The sequence below is a fragment of the Phoca vitulina genome, unplaced genomic scaffold (genome assembly GCF_004348235.1).
Source record: "Phoca vitulina isolate PV1807 unplaced genomic scaffold, GSC_HSeal_1.0 scaffold14, whole genome shotgun sequence".
NCBI classification, from domain to species: Eukaryota; Metazoa; Chordata; class Mammalia; order Carnivora; family Phocidae; genus Phoca; species Phoca vitulina.
Window position 1 is genome coordinate 21,578,685 of NW_022589717.1, and position 24,711 is coordinate 21,603,395.

At 37.8% G+C, this 24,711-nt stretch overlaps 1 protein-coding gene across 4 annotated transcripts in view; it reads right to left on the reverse strand.

Annotated features, from left to right (window-relative positions):
- Positions 1 to 578: 578 nt before the first annotated feature.
- OTUD4 (OTU deubiquitinase 4) overlaps positions 579 to 24,711 on the reverse strand; it is a 43,519-nt gene continuing 19,386 nt past the window's right edge. For 2 of the 4 annotated variants that reach the window (XM_032412924.1, XM_032412927.1), the window contains exons 8-21: positions 22,071 to 22,128; positions 21,699 to 21,816; positions 21,541 to 21,605; positions 19,027 to 19,124; positions 17,881 to 17,984; positions 17,574 to 17,760; positions 13,093 to 13,255; positions 11,155 to 11,278; positions 10,794 to 10,849; positions 10,226 to 10,303; positions 9,042 to 9,186; positions 8,039 to 8,299; positions 7,033 to 7,073; positions 579 to 5,614 (exon numbers count right to left, since the gene is read on the reverse strand). In XM_032412924.1, the coding sequence (XP_032268815.1) occupies positions 4,406 to 5,614; positions 7,033 to 7,073; positions 8,039 to 8,299; positions 9,042 to 9,186; positions 10,226 to 10,303; positions 10,794 to 10,849; positions 11,155 to 11,278; positions 13,093 to 13,255; positions 17,574 to 17,760; positions 17,881 to 17,984; positions 19,027 to 19,124; positions 21,541 to 21,605; positions 21,699 to 21,816; positions 22,071 to 22,128 (2,707 nt within the window). In that variant the 3' untranslated portion in view covers positions 579 to 4,405. The remainder of the gene's footprint in view (positions 5,615 to 7,032; positions 7,074 to 8,038; positions 8,300 to 9,041; positions 9,187 to 10,225; positions 10,304 to 10,793; positions 10,850 to 11,154; positions 11,279 to 13,092; positions 13,256 to 17,573; positions 17,761 to 17,880; positions 17,985 to 19,026; positions 19,125 to 21,540; positions 21,606 to 21,698; positions 21,817 to 22,070; positions 22,129 to 24,711) is intronic. The other 2 variants (XM_032412925.1, XM_032412926.1) reach the window with 2 other exon arrangements.

The following is a 24,711-nucleotide window of genomic DNA, read 5'->3' on the forward strand; positions in this document are numbered from 1 at the left end:
TTGAAATATTGCAAGGATCACCAAAATGTGACAAGAGTGAGCAAATGTTGAAAAAAATGGGACCAACAGACTTGCTCAATGCAGGGTTGTCACAAACCTTCTATTTGTAAAAATAGTATCGTGAAGCACAATAAAGCAAAACACAGTAAAACAATACATGCCTATACTGAACGCTAACTTTAAATAAAGTCATTTAATCTGTAAATTATTCTTAGTCTACATAACCCATTTCATTTTAATGAATGCTGGAAAAAATGGTAGAGAGCACTAGTTCTAAAACCACTCAGAGCTAGGTCCAACTCCAAATTCTACCACTTATTAGCTGCATGACCTTAGTCAAATTAAATCACTTGGCCTATCTCAGTTTTATATATAATTAAGTAGGGAAAATAACAGTATCTACCCCATAGATTATAAATCCCACGTGGTTTTTAGTTGCACATAATAGAATTATCTTCTGACTGGATAGAAACCATAGAAATCATCTCTTATTTTTAGATGCTTACTAAAACTCCTCTTAAGATTTATATGCTATATTACTTGGTTAACCCTGAAACCAAAGAATCACAAGCAGAATCAAGAGACAAAATTTAATATATGCACACAGTTTTATATATAATGCAGCATCACACCATGTAGGGCATTTACTCTTGTTTTATACATTCAGATATGTTTGAAACACTTCTTAAGGCTACAAAACAGAACATAGAAAAATAAACAGGAATATATTCAACACTTACAAAAAGTGATATGATAAAGAATATAAAGTACTATTTTCCTTTCAACACTTCAAAAGATATGTATATATACTTTTTTTTACAAGTAACATCACAAATGATCACATCTTCACATGCTTTTAAGTATTATTTGTACTCAGTGTAAGGCTATCATTTTTCATACATAAATTTTCTTCTAGCTCTGTAACAATGCAATTTTTAATCCATTCAAGTAAATTCAACCCCAAAGTTGCTGTTTCCCAGCATTAAGACATGCACCCACCCCTCTTCTAAGATTTTCTAAAACTTACACTTCAGGGGGGAAAAAAATTCCCAATTAGTGGGAAATCCCAATTAGTGGGAAAGTAAATGGCTGATACTAGTAGCAAAACCTTAGTTCTTTGAAACTGACATACTGGAACTGAGCCATTACTAAGATTTTAAACAAGAACACAATAGCATTTAGACATTAAATAGGAAGCAAAATACAGTAAACAGAAATCGTGTAGCCAAATATGCATTCTCTTTAGCTACACTAAAATGGACCTTGCTTAGTACCCATAAGTGAAAGACTAAGGTTACCTCATCTAAAACCAAAGGTAAAATAAATGAGGCATAAATAAATATTGCTAGTTTCTAGGATGGCTGAATGTTTTCTAAACCAGAAATGGTTAGAAAGGAACTTTATTGCACCAAGTCAATCATAAGCAAGTTTGCAGTTCACAGGCATCTTAATTCAACCTTGAGTCACAAAGGAAACACACTGCAAGAATATACATAGTTTGCATCAAATAAGCTGTTATCAACATTGTGGTTGGGGAAGACCTACTCCTGCCAAGTCAAGACAGGGTCTGGGCTTAGGTCAGCCATGAAAACGAACATACGGGTTATCAGGAAACAAGACAAGGACTGCACAGATGCTAGCATCCTACTGCCAGGGAGTACATGGAACAAGGGCTGAAGATGTAACTGAGAGGAAACTGGACTTGAAGAGAAATACACACGATACTAAAAGGAAAGGGACAGGGACCAAGTTCAGCAAAAGCAACTAACAAAAATCAACAGGTGAGCTTTGGTCATTCTAAACATCTGTTCTTCAAAATGTGTATAATCATAATACCGTGAAGTTCCATAATTTCTAACTCACAACACAAATGATTCTCACTCCTAAGCTTCTGTTTTTCTCTTATACAGAAACATATCTCATGTCAGCATACCTTATGACTCAGTTAGAATGAAGGAGGACAAAAGCTTGCTTGGCCCTAGTTTGACCTCAGCATAAGGCAAAATCCCCTGCACTAGTAATACATTTAAAACAAAACTAAAGGAAAAAAATAAAACTGACCTTCATGCAAAGACTAATTTTAAAACTAAATATCAAAAGTCAGAGTTCTTTTATTCCAGAGGTCACTGCGTAAAGTACAATCTGCTAAAGTTCTCTTTCAGCACTGTTTCCATCATGTCCTGGAGGTAAGATATGGGAAACAGGAAGCAAATCAGTATTTCCTGCAGGAATTAGAGAGTATTCTGTTACTCAACTGAGGTAAGACAGAGTGACAGTGAAGAAATGAACGGTACTCTTTCCTATCCACGTTTTAGACATTTCAAACGGAGATCCAATCTCAGTCAATAAAACGAAAGACAGTGGAAATAACAATTTCTTTTGGACTCCTGAGATCAAACTTCTACTGCACTTTTAAATCTGGTCATTATATCTAAATGTGTTTTCATAAAAATTATCAGGTAAGCTAATGTGACATAAAAAAGCATCAGCTGAAAGTGGAGAGACCCTATAATCTTCTCATTCCATTAACACCTGTTGATGTTAACCAAGAAAAAAATGGCTTCGGCAGTGCCTTCCCCAATTGTTCTAGCTTAGAAGGTGACAAAAAGAAACTTTTCACCAAGTTCTCATGAAATTTTTTTCTTTTCTACACAACCATCCATCTTTTACAAATTTTTACCTAGCACCATCATAATAAAATGTTATCTTTCAAAGTGCTCTCTAAAATCCTATGTTACAAAACATCTAAATGCTAATCACTACTCAAATCAGCAGTTACACAGACATTAGGTAATTAAAACAACACAGAGGTAAATAACCATTATTACAGTACAGTGGAGATTCAACTGAGCCTAGCTGGCATCCAAACATTCCTGTGGGTAATCAGAGAACCCAGAAAACTCATCTGCTTCAGTTTGTCAAATTCAAGTGAATTGTATTTGCCTCTAAAAGTAATCTGCCTTTAAAAAACAAAAATCTATTTTTGGCTAGGTATATTACAAATGGCATGCAAAGAGAAATTACTACATTATTTGCATAGCACTCAAATTTCCTGATCAAAAGAGAACATTAAAAAAAGGGTAGATTTTCACATTGGTATGTACAAATAAGAACCACAAGCTACAGTTATTTATAGAGTAACACAGATGCATGAATACTGTGTTGATTCAGAGTTAAATCTCCAACTGAGAATAGAGTGCAACATGCAAAGGGAATTTCTGTGAATACTGCCAAGACTGAAAAGAAGCAGGATCAGAAGAGCTAGGTTACCGAAAAGGTAAACAAGCCATAAAATGCAAAGCAACCTGTTTCTAGCAGCATCCTCTAGAAAAGAACTAGGAATCACAATCATCCTTTTTTTGTACAATAGTTCCAGGCGAGTGACAAGGTGAACATGCAAATGTAAAGTGATACACATAACCAATGGTGCAAAGAGAAAAAGAAAACACAGTAACTCCATAGAAACCTGTCAAGCTAAAAATTTTCAACATTTCTTCTCACAAAATATTTAAATCTGTCAGTGCATTAGTGTTAAAGTGGCATTAAAAAACTTCTGCAGTTTTAACAGATGCAGATTATTTTCAAAATGCATAGCATCTACATTTCTTTCAAGTAGGCACCATGATATTTACACCAGTGCTAGGAATTCTTGGTGGAAACAGCCATTTCATTAGATTTCCTATTATTTCTTAAACATCTGTCTTGTATGCGATCTCAAGTTCAACAAATACTCACCAAAATTCAAAAATATACCCTATGAATATTAAAAGAACTATATACAACATTTCTAAGACACAGGTTAATAGGCTGCCTTATGTGTAATATTAAAGAGAAGACATTATTCAAGTTTGACAGATATTGAGATGAAAGGCCTTTGGGTTGGAAGCATTTCAAAAGACAACAGTGTTTTAGGCTAAGAATTATTTGAGCCCAGTTTATGACTAAGGCATTGCATAATAAAATATATGTTTCTATTTGGTGCAATGTTAGGTTTTGGAATCTACAGTGTGTCAAATGGTATTTTTCTTGTCACTTTAGTAAACACTATAAAGCACACATTTCCAACATCTGAAATTAAACTTATATAAGGAAAAAACCAAACACTAAATCTAAGTTTTATATTATAAGCTGTTTATAAAAAATACTTTAACAAACTTATTTTCTACTTTTTATGGGGGCAGTTACCTGATAAACAGATTCTGAACAAAGAAAAATGGCAATGCCAGGAACTGACTTGCCCCTTGAACACATATCCAAAATTTTGTCCAAGATGGGAGTGAGGGTCAAGGGGGAGGGGAGGAGATAGTTCCAATTTGGGTTTTTATTTTAATGTATTTTCTTAAAGCCTTCAGAAACATTCCACCTAAGAAGAGGTTTCTGCCCTAAAATACCACAGCATCAACTGTCAAGCGTTTTGCCCCCGATGGCCATCTCCCATCCCCGATCTCCTCCTATCCCCGCGATAAGGCCGTCCTCGGACATTTCGATGGTACTGATAACCTTCATCTCGGCTTCTGCTCGGCTGCCCTTTCCAGGACTCCTCACCTCTCGCATGCTGATATCCTCCTCTACCAGAAGAGCCCCAATCACTTTTGTACTTCCTGCCTCCGTAAGTCTGATTATAAAACTGCTTGGATCGACCGCTTCTCAGAATATTAGACACTTCGTTTTCATCTTCCGAACTCTCTTCTTTTGGTCTTTGCACTCTGCTATCCACAGAGTTGGCCCCACTGACCACATCAGCAGCAGTCTTAGGATCTTTCACTTTTTCTGATTTTTCTTTCAGACTTGGAATGGTCCTTTTAGGCTCAAGTTCAACAGGCACAGTTTCTCTCTCTCTGTTTAGAATCTGAGTGGGAAGATGGGCCTTCTCCTCTGCTACAGGAGGGATGGAAGCCAATGCCAGATCTGCCTTGGGTGTCTGGGATGACTGCTCCGCCCGGCCTTCATGCTTACTAGCACTTGCTTCAGGGACAGAATGTGCGCCTTCACCTCTGGCCTCCTGAAACTCATCTACTGTGGAAACTGAACCACATTCTTTAGACAGATCCAGATTTTCCAGGGGCAGATCCAATTCTTTCTCATCAGAGGGCAGAACAATATTCTGCCGCATGACTGGATTTTCTATAAATCCCTGGAAAGGATACCCATACCAAACATGAGGAAAGAAAGGAGGTGCAATGGGAACTGGGCCTAAGAATGGATTCGGTCCAAAGGACGGTTGCGGGAACATATTCTTGCCACTCAGTGACTCCTCATATTCAGCATGAAGAAGCTGCCCAGAGTTTTCAGATTCAAGATCAGCCTGGTAAGACAACGGTCCATGACTTTCAGACACCTGAGATGGAGGGATAACCAGAGGTGAAGAAAATGTTGGCGGTCCAATCTCTGCCTGGGGCATCTGACCATTAACACTGGCCTCAGCCTGCATAGGAAAGTGTGCATCGGTACAGGTACAATCACTTTCGTTCTGAGCAGAAGGAGCTTCCTGGAACCAAGGATTTGGAGGATACACGGGGACAGAGACCTTTGGGTACATCCTGCAGGCTGCCAGGTAGGCCTGGTGCAGAGGGTACAGGTAAGAATGCGGGGCCCACATAGGACAACTATATGCCTGAAAGAGAAAAAAAAAACAGTTACACTAACAAAAGGGGGGGGGGGGGGAGTTTAGAGCGAGTGCTTCAAGTTTCTCATGCCTGCCAAGACCATATCATCACTGTGATATGTAACATGAAAAGGAATTACAAAAATAAGTCACTGTTCTAAGATTCCATTTTTATTCCTATCCTGAAAACAACCCAAAGTCCTGGTATTGAGGTGATGAGGAGACAATATGATGAACTCACCCACAGATTATCAGGATCACTAACTCCATCCTTTGGATATAACTGCATGGAAACAGTTTTGGGTGATAAAGATCCCAGAAACAACCACCATCAAGTACTTGAGCCTCCAGCTTTAAGTATCTCAATCACTGGCTCTCTAGCTTGACCTGCATTCGTGTTCTGGCTCTACCACTAACTCACTGTGTGACCCCATGTCAACTAGTTAATTGGTCTGGACCTTTCTGTTCTACCAGAAAAACACTGGTATAGAGGTAGAAGATCCCCAAGGTTAGGGCTCTACAGGTTCAGGAGCCTTGAGAACATTCCAACTGCACAGATTAATGTTAGATCTCCAGTCAGAGAAGGGAAATAACTCAAAATAAACCAAATCTTTCCCCCTGCAAAGGGCCAGCTAAACTCCAAACATAAAGAAAAATTTACCAGTTAATTGGCAAATTAACCAATTAGCTGAAGCCAACATTAACTAGTTAAATATAAAACTAGACAATGAATACTGCAGACGATAAAATTAACTAAGTCTCCTTTTATGAAATGACCAGTAGGCTACAGGAAGGCACCTTACTTCATGTTTTAATGGTCTAAAACCCACAGAAATTAACCCAAAACAGGAGATAATACAGCACTGACAAGAACATAGAGTTCTCCAACCTCTCTATGACAAGCTATTTCTAGGCTGACCACTTCCCAAAGGATACCTCTGCTCTGCTAGTGAACACACCACCTCCACAGGAGAACTTTTACAAGTGCTTTCCTTTGATCCTTTTAAATGAGGCAGATGGAAGAATATTATCCACATAACACCAATGAAAAAAGCTAGGCTAAGATACATTAAATGACTTGCCCAGGGATATACAGCTAAAAAGTGATGGAACAGAATTTCAAACCCAGATCTTTCATTAAATTCCTCAATGAGGGCATTTTCACTAGGCTGCCCAGGGGACGAGGACTATTTCCTGAATATACTCACAGGGTTAAACCATCGCCAATTAAAAGGAAAAGCAAGCAAATACTGCAGCCTCAACCACCACTAAAAACAAACTACAGTACTGAAAATCCTAGTTCTTAAAATGTGATTTAGTAAACCTTAGGTCATTCACCGACAAGGTAAGAGTTAAGATTATTTAAATACAATTTAAAACAGTATTAACTTAAAAATCACTTATTTAAAATGATAAAATATAAATACCTTTACACCAAGATTAAAGAAGAATCGAAGAATGTTCTTATCTAAAAATAACATAATAATCACTCATTAAAATTATACATTAAAAAGGTTCCCCCGCCCCACCATCCCCAAACCATATATAGCTCTAAAGACAATTCTGCCTACTGAAATTGTTTTCTCTAGCCTGTGATATAAAACATAGATAAAAACCGTAATATAACCAAAACCAAGCTCTGTTACTATAGGGTAATTCCAGGTTGAATATGCTTTGTCTTTCCTAACACCTAAGTCCGAAAATGGCTTAAACTGAGATTTTTATCTGATTAAAATTAATTTTGTATGAGGGAAACTCAGGTGTTCATTTTATTTCTTTTTTAACTCTGTGGGGTTTTAAAAATTATGAAATAAAAATGTTGGGGGATATGGGTAAAATCAACATAAACCTAACTCATTAATAACAAAAGATTAGTAGGTATTCATTTGACATTAACCAGTTATCCATAGACTCAAACATCAAACCACTAACAAAATTAGCCACAAAAATCCATGACTGTTCAATTTTTCTACAGATACGAAATTTTGCAAACTAAAATTCCTTTAAAAAAAAAGGCAAATTTAAAAGAAATTCTTAAAAAATAATATATTGTTATATTTTCTTAGCATTTTTTCATACATGAAATAACAGGAGTAGTTTCAAAACCCAGTCCAGTGATGAGAAAACTCAGTGATGTTTAAGTTACATAGTTAGTGACCTTATTAAGATTTAATTCAAAATGGTTTTAGGCTGTTTTTGAAAAAAATGACACAAGGGAGGGACAGTTACTACACATACAAAAACCATATTCCAATCAAACCCAAGCTGAAACAAGAAAGTAAATGACTGAGAGCCAAATCTCCTCTCTCTTTCTCAAAGTCAGTCCTTAGGCTTACTCAGTAACATAACCTCTGACTTCTATTCACATTTCCCACTGAACCCCTATCAGTACTCGATAAATAAAATTGAGTACACATCAGAGAAGGATCTCACCTTTAGGCAGGTCCTCCCCAGTGTGACACAGTGAATAAGGTGGTGCAATGGCTCGATCTCCTTTTTCATTATAAGGAAACCCAGGGTAGAGTGGGTCTTGGTAAAGGCTCAATGTCTGAGGCAAAGGCATCAAGGGCTGGTTAACTGCCTGTATTGACACAGGGACTGGAGAGGGTGTTAAATGAGCTTGGGACACAGCAGAATCAGGTCCAGTGGTCAGAGTCTGTGTCACTGACAAAACAGGAATTTGAGCAGGGACACCTACAAAATAGAAGGAAAGGAGTCACAAACTATAAAAAGGTGAAAATGTTTCTCCCTACAAATATAAGGTTACATTAAGCTGAAAAGTAAAAAAAAAAAAATGCCGTACAACTGACATAGCTGATAAAATGGTATATAAGGAATCTGAAGTAGTACCTTTTATATCAACCAAGAACCCTCCTAGACACAGAGGCGGCAATGGGCCCAGGAAACAAGCTTTGAGTCAGTGTCTTCTAGTAGTAGCTCTTACAGACATGAGCAAGACACAGAACCAGGCAATAGGTTCAATGGCTGGGCAGGGGGTATACAGAGCTGGTCGGCGGGAAATGCTAACTGTGGTGTCGGTGCTGAACGCAGGGGAGAAAACACCGTGCTCCTGAGATTCTGAGGGCCTATCTCAAATGAGTATCAAATTAAAATGGCCCTCCCACACTGGAAGCAGAGCAAAGCAGAGGACCACAAAAAGCTCTGTGAGGCTCTACACAGCTAACCGTGCTCTGAGTTCAAGCTATTAAGAATCTGAAAGCTCTGGGGCGCCTGGCTGGCTCAGTCTCAGTCGGCAGTAGCACATGCGATTCTGGATCGTGAGGGATTGGGAGTTCAAGCCCTGTGCTGGGTGTAAAGGTTACTTTAAAAAGTAAAATAAAACATTAAATAATACTAATAATAAATTGACCCTGAAGTCGCTGACTTGGAGGGCTTTTGTTGGTCGGTTCAAGGAACTTTTTAATTCTTAGCTAACCTGTTGGTCCAAAAGTGGTAGGCTCACTTGGCCAGGCCGGCACAGTGGTTGGTAAAGAAGGCACCGCAGGGGCAGCACTTAGATGAACCTCTGGAGAAACTAGAAGGGGAGCTGGGTGTGACAAAGACACGTGTTCTGCTGGCTTCTTCGAGAGAGGGGGGTGGAAAAAGACAAGAGTTCATTTTGCTTAACACTAATTTTAACACCAAATGTACACTCAGCTGCCTTTTACTTAACTGTAGTTTCTATATAAATGGTCTTTCTGATCTTAGAAATGAAAGAAAAACACAGTAGCTAAAAATTCCACACAAACAAATTTGATCCTAACCAGGGACTGCCTACCAAAGTCACAGAAGACACTGGAAGAGATATAAACAAACTCTAAAGCAACCTGAATATTATGCTTTTAAGGAAAGAACGCAAAAATCACTGAAATCATTTTGAAATTCCTGCGTTATGTTGAATTGCTCCTCACACAAAGACATACCCTAAACTGTATGCTCTCCAAGTGACATGAAGGATGTTAACTGAAAGGCAAGGAAAGACTAAGAACTTTACTCCTGTATTAGACTGAGAATCACCAAAACGTCTGACAGAACTCAAGTTCCTTCTTCATTACATTTGTAAATTGGTGGTACTGCTTTCTAAATGTATTTTTCTAACCTCTTCAATCATTACATTCCCTCCCTTCTACGAAATAATTGTTAAAGATTCAGATAACTCCTTAAAAGTAGAAATTTGTAATTTCCCTCCAAAAATCTAATTTTCAAGCCAACCCAACCCACCACAAAGATAACACAAGATACCAAATATAAACTTATTTGAGATCAATTCAGAAGTATGGCTTCTATGTCCAAAAAATGGCGTTATAAAAATTAACATTTCACGGAGGCACCTGGCTGGCTCAGTCACTAGAGCCTGCAGCTCTTGATCTCAGGGTTCTGAGTTTGAGCCCCACGGTGGGTTTAGGATTACTTACAAACAACAACAACAACAAAAATCCACAAAAACTGAAAACATTCTAGACTAAATAAGCAACAAAAAAAATTATAGATTAATCACAACTGCACCCAAATTAAGATGCTAGAGGAAGTCTTCCCATTTTCTGTTTTCAGATGATCATTTAAAGACGTAAGAAACCCAGAGAATGAAGCATTCGATGTCAAAAACAACAATGTACTTACTTGCTCTGCAGGTGGGCACTCTAATTTCTTTGACTTTGATGGTGACGGAACTCTTGCACATTTATCATCACTAATGTTCTTTGGAAACAAGAAACACGAAATTTTATATTTCAAAGACCCACATTCTAGAATAATCATGGCTGCCTATACAGCTTACCCTACCTGCACCTGACTGAACCCTCTCATGACTCAGTATTTTTTCAATTATATCTGATCTTCAACAGGTAACTTGGCCTGCACATCCTGATCATATCAAACTACTAGGCAGTTTTTACTGGGGATATGGTTTCAAAAATCTTTAAAAATTGCAGTCTACTATAGAATAATGGAAAGTAAAAGCTACTTTCCACTGATTCAGAAAGGTCATCATAAAGAAATGGGTTATAATTTGTGAGTGACTTCTCCTCAAGTACGAGCATCTTTTCCCCACTTTTTCTCTGCTTTTCTACTTCCATAACAGTTATGAAATGATAAAATCATCTCCAGCTTTTCCTTCTACTTCTTCCTGCTATTTTATCATGTTTAAGGAGGGGAAAAAAAAGATGTAATTATTATTTAAAACATTTACCTCCAATGTGCTTGGCTCAGGTTTTTTATCCAAATGAGTATGTCCATGAACAGAGTCTGTAACAGATCAAGATAAAAAAAAAAAAAAAAAGGCCGGTATCAGCCACTAGACAGGTCTGTGGACGGAACAACAAAATATGAAGACAAACCAAAAGTACTACTTCAACTGTGTTTAGTCAATGAAAAATGCAGTTTTTGGAATAACATTTAATATGCTTTGGCCTGAGTCAATGTTCCTCTGCAATGGGGAGATATGTGACTGTTACACTACTTAATGATTTAGAAAGGATTCTTTCCCAACCTATGACTTTAAACCAGACACAGAGCTCTAGCATCTGCTTTCAAATGATGAAATAACATACCTTTATCTTTCCGTTCTTCGGTATCCGTTCTCCGCCTGCTTCCTTTTCTGTCACTTACATGTGATGATTTTCTCTGGACACATGGGTTGCTACTCTGAGAAGCTGACTGACTGACTGACGAGCTCTTAAAATGAAAACCCAACACTTTGTTTTAAAGATTTACCCACAAATGTATGAACAAAAGTCTTATAATTCATCTTACTTTTCGTACATCTGATTAGAAGTCTCAAAATTCATAGCCCTATGTCTTTATACTTCCAAAACTACAAAAAATAGGACACTGGGTTCCTGTTTAATTAAATAGTCTAGAGCAACAGGCTTATTAATAAGTCAAAAATATTAGGCAATCAGACCTATAGCCTAAATTAGTAGTGCGACTTCTTCATACCCCTTCTTCAGGAAGCCACCCTGACCAAATCTTTACCTTGCAACGTATTACACTTATATTCTTTGCACCAAGAACAGCATCCTTCATACCAACCTTCAAAAGCTCATTGTAGGCCACAGACCTTTCTGAGGGAAAAAATACCCAAGTGCAAATTAGCAGATACAGTACACTAGGATTCTTCCCACTGAAATGCTGACCATCAGCAAATCCTTAAGGTCTGCATGAGATCCAACCTTCTAACTGGGAAAACAAAGGGACAAAGTCAGGTTTCTAAGCTAAACTATCACTGAAAATCTTTTCCTTCTCTAGCTGTCTGTGAGTAAATGTTGCACACAGCTGAGAACAAGAACTCAGCCTTCTGTGACAAGAGTTTTCTAGAAGACAAACCTGAGTCACTATCAAGTCCAAGACAGGCCTAAAAATGGCGAGTGTGATGACCCATTTTAACAATCAAAAAATTTCAATTTATTCCCACATTACACTAGTTGTATTTTTTACCACTCACATACACTAGTTGTATTTTACCATAACAACAACAACAGTAACAACAACAGAACAAATAGCTAGGATACAAGCATAAATGATTTGTACTTCTTTATTATCTAAATGTTATGGGAAAATAACATCTATCACATAGAGACAAATATACTTAGCATAATGCACACATGGATTTGGGCACATCTTCCAATAATTCCTAAGCTCCAACCTCTGTGGCCAGACTGAACTACTATTCCAGATCAGTGGTTTCAACTGAGCATCTCACGCCTCTGAAGGATTCCACAGAGGCCAGAGAATTGAGTGTATGGTGCTTTAATGTTTTATACTGGTATACCTGGTGCCATCCTGTAATATTCCATTTTGTTTGTTTAATCCACTGTTAAGAAAAAGTGTCCCACCACCATTCTGAAACACACGGTACTTGGTACACTTACCAGTATTTAAAAGACCATAGGCACAGGGTCCCCAGTGCCCCAAACTGAGTTAGTTACCTCACTTTACATGAGAACTGTCTTCCCTTCTGACTCCCCCACTAGAATTAAGAGACCCAAGGATAGAGAACACTTCTTTCATCAGAGAAGTATCCATCACAGCCCAGCAACTGACACACATAGTGAGGGCAAAGCCACTGGATTACATGGACTACCACTTCCGACAGCAAACACTCTGAATGACAATTCTTTCTGTATCTATTAATTAGGTCCTGGGGTGTTTAGTAAAGGACACTGAAACGAGTTTATAGACGTATCTTGTTTACTGAATGTGAACCTCTATTGCATAACTTTAGCTAGCAAAATAAATGTATTTTGTTGTGGTTCAAGAGAAAATACTAGTGAGCTAACCAAGTTACTTGCCTCCACTCTGCCAACAAGTAATATCTTCACACCTCATCTTCCTCATGAAAAATGTGAAACTGAGGGGCAATTACATGATCTTTAAGGTACCTTTCAGTTTAAAAATTACTAGTCTACCATTAGAAACTGTAGTTTAACATAAACACTATATTAAGGAGAGACTTCTAAACAACTTTTAAAATCTCTTTTCATACATACGGAAAGGGCTGGGAAAGCCTGTTCATCTCTGTTCTGAATCTCATAGAGTAAACGAGATTCTTCTATAGCTTGCTTCTCTCTGCGCTCTTCTGGGGAGAGGCCAAAATAGTTAGATTCTCGACTCGTGTGATCAAAATCCTCAGCTCTCTCACGATCGGGTTTTCTGTCAAATAAAACATTCTCGTCATGAAAAAAAAGACAAAGTGTACTGAGTACCTAAAATAACTTTTTTGCAATACAAATATTTGACTAATTTAGCTACACTGTGACATTATAGAACTTTTGGCAGCCTGACTAATAAATGTTTAGTAAATGGAAGCTCCTGTAGCCTAGGCCACATGAGAGAGTCAAGACTAACAATAGGAGAAAAAAAGAAAGAAAAAAGAAAAGAAAAATAGAATTCACTTCCAAGTGGTACAGAAATAACAGATTTTTTTTTCTTTTCATCAGGAGAGAAATTTAAGCACTATATATACTCTTTATGCCATAGTCCAATACTATCATGAAATTCACTTTCAAAAGAAAGGGAAAGTTATTAGTTTGGATCTCAAAAGCACTCTCATTTTCTGTACCCCATTTCATTTCTATACCTGCAACATTCAAAGCAGACTCTAGGACTATCCTCCTGCTTTTTGATGATACCAATGAGAGAGATAGAAAGCTAGAAAGCATAAAAATTAAAATACACCAGACTAGATAAGAACTGCCCAGATAAGACTGCCATCATCTCAATGTAATTTTGGTCCGAGAAGGATGACAAGAAATTCGTGAATAATTCAGTAGTCTATACCAAAACCCTAATGTGTTTATATGGCTTGTACCTATTATAGGCAATATGAATACTACTTCCACGATGTCTACCAGTTCCACAACAGTGGAAAATGAAAATCCAAAACCTACAGGAAAAATACATGGTCACAATACCAAGACATATAATCTTCCTTTTAAAAGTGAGGACACGGGGGCACCTAAGTGCATTTGACTCTTGATTTCAGCTCAGGTCATGATCTCAGGGTCATTATATCAAGCCCACGGCTGGCTCAAAGCTTAGCGGGGAATCTGCTTGGATTCTCTCCTCCCTCTGCCCTGACCCCCACCCAAAAGTAAATAAATAAATCTTTTAAAAAATAAATAAATAAATGAGGACACAATGATACCATTTGATTTTTTTTTTTTTTTTTACCTCCAAAATAAAGAATAGCCATTTCATGTCCTCATATAGTCCCACTTAAAATCACACCCTAACTCCAATAGGGCAGATGTCAACCCCAGTTGGGGGAAAAAAAGGCAGAGGAGCAAATGTGGACCCTCACCATCTTAGACCAGTCTTTCTCAGACCCCAGAGAGGATTCAGTAAGTGCCAGGCATCCCTGGAAAGCTAACACTACCTCACCACCATGTCCCATCACCCAAACTGTACACCCTCACCCAACACATGGCAAGAACCAAATCCTTCCTATCTGCAGTTAGCTGGAGCGGACACATGCAGCAATGACATTACTCCGTTTCAGCATGTGCATGGTGAAAGCATACATGGCAATCCTGCACTGGTTTGTGTTATATTTTATCTCCAAAGAGAGAGACCAATACCAGTAAGAAATGAAAAAGTGAGAGGTCATAAGGCCCAACATTACAGTTCTTTTATTCTGTACCTAAAAGACTTCAAAACTGACGTGTTAAATATAAGAAATAAAGTCAAGATAAAGTAATGGGCTTAAATCAACTGGACTATTAGCTACAAATTCCATACTTTAGATTTTTTTTAAAACTCTTATTGCGAATAGTCATCAGCAGTCTCTAAATTTGTTTCAATATGCTAGTAAAATTCACTCTCAACCACAGTGGAGAAGGCACACTTAACTGCAAATCCAAGTAGGTTCCCATGTAATCAGTTACAATGTCAAAAATTCTTTGAAGCTTCATGTCTATATATTACCCACTGCCTTCTGCTATCAAGTGTTTTTATACAGCAAGTATATAGCTAACACATAAAAAAGATCCTAAGAAGACAAAGACATTTCACAACTGTCTGATTATTCTACCAATTCCTAGGAGATTGGATACGACACCACAAAAACACTGGCCATAAATTCAGTTTGTGGTAAACAAAAGTATAAAATCAGCCATTTAGTAGTCTATGTGTATTTTCTTTAATATTTAAAACACTAAAGAGTATCTTTGTGTTCAAGGGGAAAAATGTTTCTCTTCTAATCTATTAAAAAAGTGACTTTATTTAAGGAAAATCTTAATTCTGCCTATGACCTTCATATATTTACTTCCTATTTTTAGGTTTCCAAAGTTAATACTCAAAATAAGTTAGTCCTCTTAAGTACTTCGCCTGCTTTGAATAAGATGCCACCAGATGTTAGGGGAGTCTAATGTCCGAACAACAGACTTTACCCACAACCAGTTGATTAATGGCTCCAATTCTGTCTGTTAGGAGCAATAACCCACCACAATCCCTGAACGACCCTGCACACTGTTGCTGGGCATGCCAAGAAGGCAAGGCCCTGACCACTCTTTACCCAGGACAATTCTCAGAATTGTGTTTCTATCACCAACCTTCAGGAATGAAGTAACATCTTTCTTCTGACTCATTTTTAATCATTTGTTCCCGTTAGAACTTTTGGAAAGTTGGTTTGTGAATACACATGTACTTTTTATGCATATGTAAAATATCCTGGCAGGGATACACAAGAATCTATGAACACTGGATGCCTCTGCAGACGGAAATTAGATTACTGGGAAAACAGGGATAGGAAAAATTATCAGAATAAATAAACTTCTGAATGTTTTGGACTTGGAACAATATAAAGTAGTTTCCTATCCTCAACAGTTTGTTAAACTAAAAAGAAAAATGTAATGGACTCGAGGTCCTGGTGTTTTTATGATTGACGTGTGCAATCCAAAAAGATATATTCAAGTCCTAACCCCTGGTACCTGTGCATATGACTTTATTTATAAATAGGGTCTTTACAGAAGTAATCAAGTTAAGATGAGGTCATACTAGGGTAGGGTGGGCCCTAAACCCAATATGACTGCTATCCTTATTAGAAGAGAGACAGACACACAGGGAGAACACCATGTGATGATGGAGGCAGAGACCAGGGTGATGCATCCACAAGCCAAGGAACACCAAGGACTGTAGGCAACACCAGAAGCAGGAGAGGGGTATGAAACAGACTTGCCCCTAGAGTGTTCAGAAAGAGTATGGCCTTACGGACACAACTTGATTTCAGACTGCCAGCCTCCAGACCCGTGAGAATAAATTTGCTGTTTTGAGCCAGAAGTCTGTGGTACCTTGCTACAATAGCCCCAGAAAACTAATACAGTATTTGGCATATGTCAGCCTAGGAACCGACAACTCTGTCTTGAAGATCTTCATTACATAAGCTGTCTTTAATGACAAAAAGTTAAGAGGCGCCCAGGTGGCTCAGCTGGTTAGGCATCCAACTCCTGATTTTGGCTCAGGTCATGATCTCAGGGTTGTGAGATTAAGGCCCATGTCGGGCTCCCCACTCAGTGGAAGTTTGCTTGAGATTCTCTCCCTCTCCTTCTCCCCCTGCCCCTTCCCCAACTCGCAAGCTCTCTAAAATAAATGAAAATCTTTAAAAAAAAAAAAAAAAAAAGTTAAGTACATTCCCAAGAAAGGGGAATACCCAAAAGCCAGAAATAAAGGAACTGAAGACCAGAGTACGGCAAGCACATAAGCTGATGCTACAGCTGCTCAGGCAATTGGGGAGAAGAAGCTTGGAATGGGGAAGGCAATGAATGGTCACAGTAACCTAGGAGGGCTCCAGCACCCAAGAGACATGGCTAAGTTTGCATGAAAAGGACAGCCTCAACTTAAGACACACCCTCCCTCTCAAAGTTCCTCCAAAGGGCTATAAACTACTCCACAAAAAGGTAGATTAGGGAAAAAATAAAATCCACTGCACAGGAAAATTATGATCCTGAAGTTCACCGGTCTCTGGGCATTCAGATTGCTAATATGCAAGATTACATTAACTTATAAACTTGTAGCCCCATTCAATACAAGGCACATGACCACAAACAACCCAAACTTATCAGAACAAAGGAAACTGACCATTTTGGTTAAGTTCCTATATAAAGGGAACATCTCCCACCAAGGAACAGAAATGCAATTTGGAGTTTAGTATTTAACAAATCACAAGCTACCAGAAAACTATTAAGTGCAAGAATAAGACTTGGCTAGGATAAGGTCTCATGGATCATTTGAAAAAAATTATTCAAAACTAAAAATGCCTTACCCTAAAAACTACTTTGATTCATTTAAAGAGAATTATGCATTTAATTATAAAGAACTAAAATCCTCACATGGTATTTTATCAACAATACTTCTAATATTACACTATAGACAAGTAAATAAACAAAAAATTATAATGATTTAAATGCATGTAATGTGGCAGATAAAAGAAATGCTACTCAATTTATATTTCCCTTGCATTCAGGAAGGTTACCTTATGATCTGTGAGGGTGTCCTACTAAGATTTTTGTGCTCACTGGAGGGTTTCTGAGACTGTGACCCTGCAGAATGACTACAGAATGCATGCTGTCTTACTCCCGAAGGATGCTGGAGTCGAGGAGGTAGTGCTGATGGAGCTTTTACTGGCTTGCTTGGATTCTTTGGCCCTCTGTAATCCATGTCTGTGACAAGAAGCCAAAAATACCGCATGATTTTCTTATTAACAAAAAAACAACAAAAAAAAAACCCAAGTACCATTACCCCCCCCCCCCGAAGAAAGATTAATTTGATATAATCCTAACCAGAGTGGAAATTTTGTCCAGAAGTGGAAGGTTTTCTCATCTTCTTCCCTGATACGGTGTTCCAGCTTTCAGAGGGAGGTGGTTTGAGGTTCTTCGGGGAGTGTCTTCAAAAGAAAAACATTTATAACAACAAAGTATTCCTAGTAAGAATATCTACTTAAGTATTCTGCATGAGTATTTTTAACTTATAAAAGAAATTACAGTTTTAGTTCTTATATTTAAAAATTAAAGTACAAAGCATTTATCATTCCAGATGTAATTCTAATCAAGTGAGATGACATAAATCAAAAAGCCTATTTTCTAACCTAAAAAAATGGAAAACTAAAAGGCCTTAAACACAACCTTACCAAAAGACTGGATAAAAAAGGAATGACTAATTCTGTTAGATGTGCTGATGGTACTACAGCTAAGGTGGGGAGGGAGGAGTCCATATTATGTCAGAGAAATATATAAGCATCTAAGTGTCTATAAAAAATGATGTGATGTCTGGGATTTGCTTTAAAATATTCAATTCCGTTCCCGTTTTTAAAAAAGGGGGTTAAGGAGAACAGATTAGAAAAGACTGACAAACACTGCTGCTGAAACAGGGTGATGCTTATAGTGGGGTTCACTATACCACCTTTACATGTGTGTGTGTTTGAAATTTTCCCTAGTAAAGTTTAGGTGTGACTTACTACCCTTTTTTCTAACAAAGACAGCAGCAATTGAAACAAAAGGTGCTAAAAAGTAAGACTGTGTAACAGCAAGTCAACCATAGTATTTTACTACTCCATGGGACAAACATTTAGTGAAAACCAACTATATGCAATGCAGTGCTAAGTGAAAATTAGAAATGACTATGGTCCCTGTCCTCCAGTGATCCCCACTTTATAGTTAAAATAGAGTCAATTTCCCAAACTGCCTTTATGACAAATGGCACATTTTAAACTGGAAACAACAAAAGAAGTTTTTAAAATGCGTTAACATGCAAAACACAAAATTTGAACTCACACTGCTGTTTCAAGAGATCTAAACGAATACATTTTCTACATATTGGCAATACCTTTGGTTAATTTACAAATACACAGAGCCATTTAGAAATCCTCATGATTACAATAGGCTAAATGGAAGAGACAGTAAATGCCTTAGTTGAAGAGTGGTACATACTTCTTTCCAAGTTCTTCAACCAAAACTGGTCCATTCTCCGAGTGAACCCCTGGAAAGTCTGCATTAGAAAATTTTCCACCGTGATCCAACCTAACCTGCTGAACAATTCCAGAAAGAAAAATCAGTCACCTGCTTCCTTTGCATTAATAATCACCATTTAAATTTTTATCTTGTTTTCAATTCAAGAGAAAATGACTATATACTGTTAAAAACAAAACCAAGTTCAAAACGGTACACCATAGTATTTTTCTGACCGCCCAGACCTCTGTACCTCTAGCTAAAATAAAGACTTCTTTGTTTACACTTCCAAAGTTTTATAAACTGTTTCTGTAAATAATTCAGGGAGTAGGAACACAATCTATCAAGGCTCCAAACGAGAGGGAGCATGCCCCGGTTCTGAACAAAGGGCAACAGCACTGCACATACCAGGATTCTAGGCCCATCTTTTCTACTTACCAGCAAGATGACCTTTGGCAAATTACTTGTTTCATGCTTCAGTGTCCTCACATGCAAAATGGAGCTAATAATAGTACCTACATCATAGGACTCATGGAGATGGAATGAGGAACATATGACATACAGAAAGGGCACTGACTAACACACAGCAACCACTCTATAAATGAGAGCAACTAGTAGTATAATTACTATTATCTTCTCACTTTCCCAATATTTAAAATGCGTAACTGTGACCTTTTTCTCCCTAAAAATAGATTCATCACGTGTTCTCTAATATACAATTCATATTACCCAATAGTAAATTGTGACAAGAGTAAGCCTTTAGGTTTCTTCCTAGAGAGTCAAACGGTACTCAATGAACAGGGTACCTGCTGATCACTGCACTAGGAGTCCAATGTACGCAGCACTGCTTTAAGTTAACCTCCTACTTCTTATTAGTAGATGCAAGTCCTAAAGCTGAGGTTTCATTCTTCATTAACCAAAAAAGGACAGTGTGCCTTCCTCTCAACAGTCTAGCAATAAAACAGATCTTTCTGAAGTTAATCTATATCAAAAGTTTAAACTACATCTTACATGCCTGAGTAAACAAAGGTCACCTTTGAGTCATAGCAGTTTCCATAATAGAATTTCAATTAAATTTTTTACCCAAGTGAGATAGTCTAGTAGGTATAGAAACAAAATACTCTAAGAAGGAAAAAATTAACACATGTATCTGCTTTGCCATCTACTTTATCAAGAGCATCTACTTTACCAAAAGCACTGCAACCTAAAAGGAAATATACTTGACTTAAAATAATAGTTTTAGTGATGCAGCATAAGATAAGCAATCTTCTCTGTTAAGGGGGAGTGACAGGGAGGGAGGCGCTAAGCCCTAGATTCTCTTCTGTTTTATTCCAAGTTTTCCAAATCACTGTAACAAAAGATTCTACAATTCTGTTCTGTAATTATAGCACATTTCTGACAATTCCATAAGGAAGAACATAAATGAATCATATCCTCTTCTTCCTTTCCTTTCAAATACCTCAGAATGAGAACACTTAAAAGTTCTTAAGATAGTCTATCATTGATGCTGATATAATCCTGGTCAATCAGATACTTTTCACAAACCCCTTTACCACACAGGAAATGAGTGTTACCTCCACAAGTCAAGCAAAAATGTTTGTCAATGCCTACTTTAAAGTAATTTTTAGAAGGCAACACTTTTCAATGAAAACTATTTTTTATGAAAATTATCTCCAAATAAAATTTTTGTGTACGTAGGTTATTTCTGTTTTGGAAATAGTACTATTTTTTCATAGACAAAAAACAGAAAAGGAACCTTAGAAATTACCCAGTCTTGGCATATTGACACTAAACTGGACAATTCTCTGCTAGGGGGTAAGAGGGGGTGTCGTGTGCACCATACGATATTTAGCAGTATCCCTGGCCTCTACCCAATGGATGTCAGTAGCACCTCCCTGGTTGTGACTACAAAAGTTGTCTGCAACCCTGCCAAATGGGGAGTGAGGATTGCAAAATCATTCCAAGTTGAGAATTGATCTAACCCAACTTTCCCCTTTAACAATCAGCTACTTAAGTCCAGAGCAATAGTTTACGCAAAATAAATGGCAAAACTCCCTTCACTACTATTCGCTCTTCCTCAATCCAACAGAAAACCATTATGTATCCATGAAAATCTTCCAGGCCTATACTGTCCTATAATGGACAAACTGGTCTGTAATGTCAAGTTTGAATAGATTTCAGTAATCGGCCAACTGTAATGAAAATATCTAAAACTCTAAGATGTTATTTTATTGCTTTCAAACAAGTAGTATCAAAGACTGACACTGTACTTAAAGATCACATGATGGGACGCCATGGGTTTTACATACATACAATTTTGGTAACTTATTCTAATGGGTCAAAAACCTAAATATTTACAACTATTAAAATGTGTATGTGGTAAAGTATATCCTGAAATCTCAAATTAACAACACATTCAAACTTGAACTGTCTTCTTAATTTCCATTAGAATAAATTTTCAAGTAAAATCTTTCCTTCCTCTATATAATCACTTACTTGACATTTATCTCCAACTTCATACTGTAAGCCAGCAGCAATGGAATAATCACGTTTTTGTTGAGCTGTAAACGATATCAGTATAAATACCAAGTTGACTTGGCTATTTTCAAACGCCACAAAGCAAATTTATGGAAAATACAGATTGTTTAACTTACCTTGCTTAGACTTCAGCCAAATTTCATATTCCACATTTCTATAGACTGCTGGATTGAGTGACTTAAGAACCTTTCTAGACAAAGGGAGGCTAGAAGAGTTCCCACTGTTTTTCGGGTGCTAAACAAACAAAGTCAGAAGTCCAATCAACACAGAACAGAAACGCTTTTAAAACATTTTTGCTTGAGATACGTATAAGAGTAAAATCAAACGAAGCAGAAAAGGTAAAAAATTAGGAAGTCACCAAAAATTTTCTCAGAGTCATATGATCCTGACTCCATTGAACACGTACAAGAAAAAATTAAGACTAAATTCATGTGCTTTCTTATGTGGAAGAACTTAATGGTTAAAACCATTAAAAAAAAAAAAAATACCTGATCACTTGACAAAGCTTTAACTCCATTCACATCATTAGCAGTGGTAGCTTTACTCCTACAAAAAAAATATAACCATAATTAAAAGTACAAAAATGTGTTTATGCAATTAACTGATCTTAACCTCACATAAAAATCTCCAAAGTCACAGTTACGTTCCAAAAAGTCAAAGCTATATTCCAGTGAGTTCATACAAGCTTTATTATAAGGATGTATTTTTACAACACACCCACACACACACACACACAAACACGGCACGCACATGCACAAACACATAAGTATGCATATTAAGATATAAATCAAAAACTTTATCAGTAATTCTTTGTGTAAGGCTCATCATCAAAAAACAGAAACAAAAAAACTGAAATTTGGGTGGATAGAAAAATTGAATTTATTTAACATTTAACATAAAAATTTTCTTTCAGTATATAGATGAGGCTCCATTAAACAAAATATTCCACAATAATGAGCTCAGACACAAACTAAGTAACTGTAACTAATCAGTATGTTAAATGATGATAAGTGCTATCTCCAGGGTGGGGTGGGCTCCAGGTAGCAGAAATGATAGCGTTGAGACATAGGCTTGAATAATAAAAAGTGAGATGAGGAAAGGACTTGCTAAGATGCCTTTTCCAATAAAGAATTAAAGGTGATGAGACAGCAAATCACATGGCTATTCAGTATTCCAGGCAGAGAGAACAGCAAGTGGAAAGACCCTGGGGTGGCCAAGAGATTGGCAAAGCAGGAACACAGTGATGGCAGGCTGAACGGAAGATGAAAGGAGACCGTAGTCTTCTGTCCTACAATTCCTCCTTAATTAATCAATCTCTAGTCTTCAGAACAATCTCCCAATCTGTGTCCTTAAATGTGGCAATATTTAAGAGACCCCAATCTACAGTCTAGACTAAAAAATCACCCATAACTCCCACTACTTCAGGACTGACCAATATGAATGTAGAAAGAATCCAGGCACAAGAGTAGAGTGACATCCTTGGTCTTTCCTCCTTATTACGTAAACTATGCCTATCTATCGTGCCATAATTATGCAGCATTCTTCCCTAACTGAAGCCTTATCCTCCTTAAGCCAGACATGACACAAGAGAAATGTTATTAATGCAACAAAAAGTTAATTTAAAAAAGGCTTCGAGGAGGCCTAGGTGGCTCGGTTGGTTAAGCGTGTGCCTTCGGCTCAGGTGATGATCCCAGGGTCCTGGGATCGAGTCCTACATCGGGCTCCCTGCTCAGCGGGAAGCCTGCTTCTCCCTCTGCCTCTGCCTGCAGCTCACCCTGCTTGTGCTCTCTGTCAAATAAATAAATAAAATCTTTAAATAAATAAATAAATAAATAAATAAATAAATAAATAAAAAAAGTTTGGGGCGCCCGGGTGGCTCAGTCGTTAAGCGTCTGCCTTCAGCTCAGGTCATGATCCCAGGGTCCTGGGATCGAGCCCCGCATCAGGCTCCCTGCTCGGCGGGAAGCCTGCTTCTCCCTCTCCCACTCCCCCTGCTTGTGTTCCCTCTGTCGCTGTGTCTCTCTCTGTCAAATAAATAAATAAAATCTTTAAAAAAAAAAATAAAAAAGGTTTCCATGTTGGGGAGCCTGAGTGGTACAATCAGTTGGGCATCCAACTCTTAGGCTCCGGTCGTTATCTTGGGGTCTTGAGATCAAGCCCCATGCCAGGCTCTGTGCTCAGCCGGGAGTCTGAGATTCTCCCTCTCCCTCTGTCCCTCCCACTCGTGCACGCCTCTGCGTGTGCACACTCTCTTGCTCCCAAATAAATCTTTGGAGAAAAAAAATGGCTTCCATGTTCAAGGGCTACACACTAGCAAAGTATAAAAAGACTGCACTTTACAATGAGCACACCTTCCCTCATAAACTTCTCCAGCTTACTAGCCTTAACTTCATACTCTAGTTCATCAGCCAACTGCTATCCCAGACCCAACTGTTGCTAAAACAATGAGCAGTAACCAAAGGGCATATGCTGAAGTCCCCCCACACCAACCACAGGTAATAAGTTATAACAAGCGAGTCATTCTCTCTCTCAACTTCCTCTAAGCTCAGTGGCACATCCCAATCAGAGAGGGGCCTAAATTAAATGATGGAGCAGCACTGCTATCTGTTCAAAGTTAGTCTACTCTAGAATTAAATTTACAATAGCAGACCCAGATTCTAACCTGACTCATTTCTCTTACAAAGAAACGGTAGTCAATCAAATTTTCAATGAGGATCAGAAAAATGTAACTCAACAAATGCCTGGTATTTCAGATAAAAGGAGATAATATTTAAGTATTTAATAAAGAATTAGATATCCTAAGGCTTAATTTCATTTATTTCTCTAGTTTCACAATATGTAACACCAAGTAGGATACTTTCATACTTTCACACTAGGAATAATATACTTTTTTTTTTAATTTTTTTATTGTTATGTTAATCCCCATACATTACATCATTAGTTTTAGATATAGTGTTCCATGATTCATTGTTTGTGCATAACACCCAGTGCTCCATGCAGAACGTGCCCTCCTCAATACCCATCACCAGGCTAACCCATCCCCCAACCCCCTCCCCTCTAGAACCCTCAGTTTGTTTTTCAGAGTCCATTGTCTCTCATGGTTCTTCTCCCCCTCCGATTTCCCCCCCT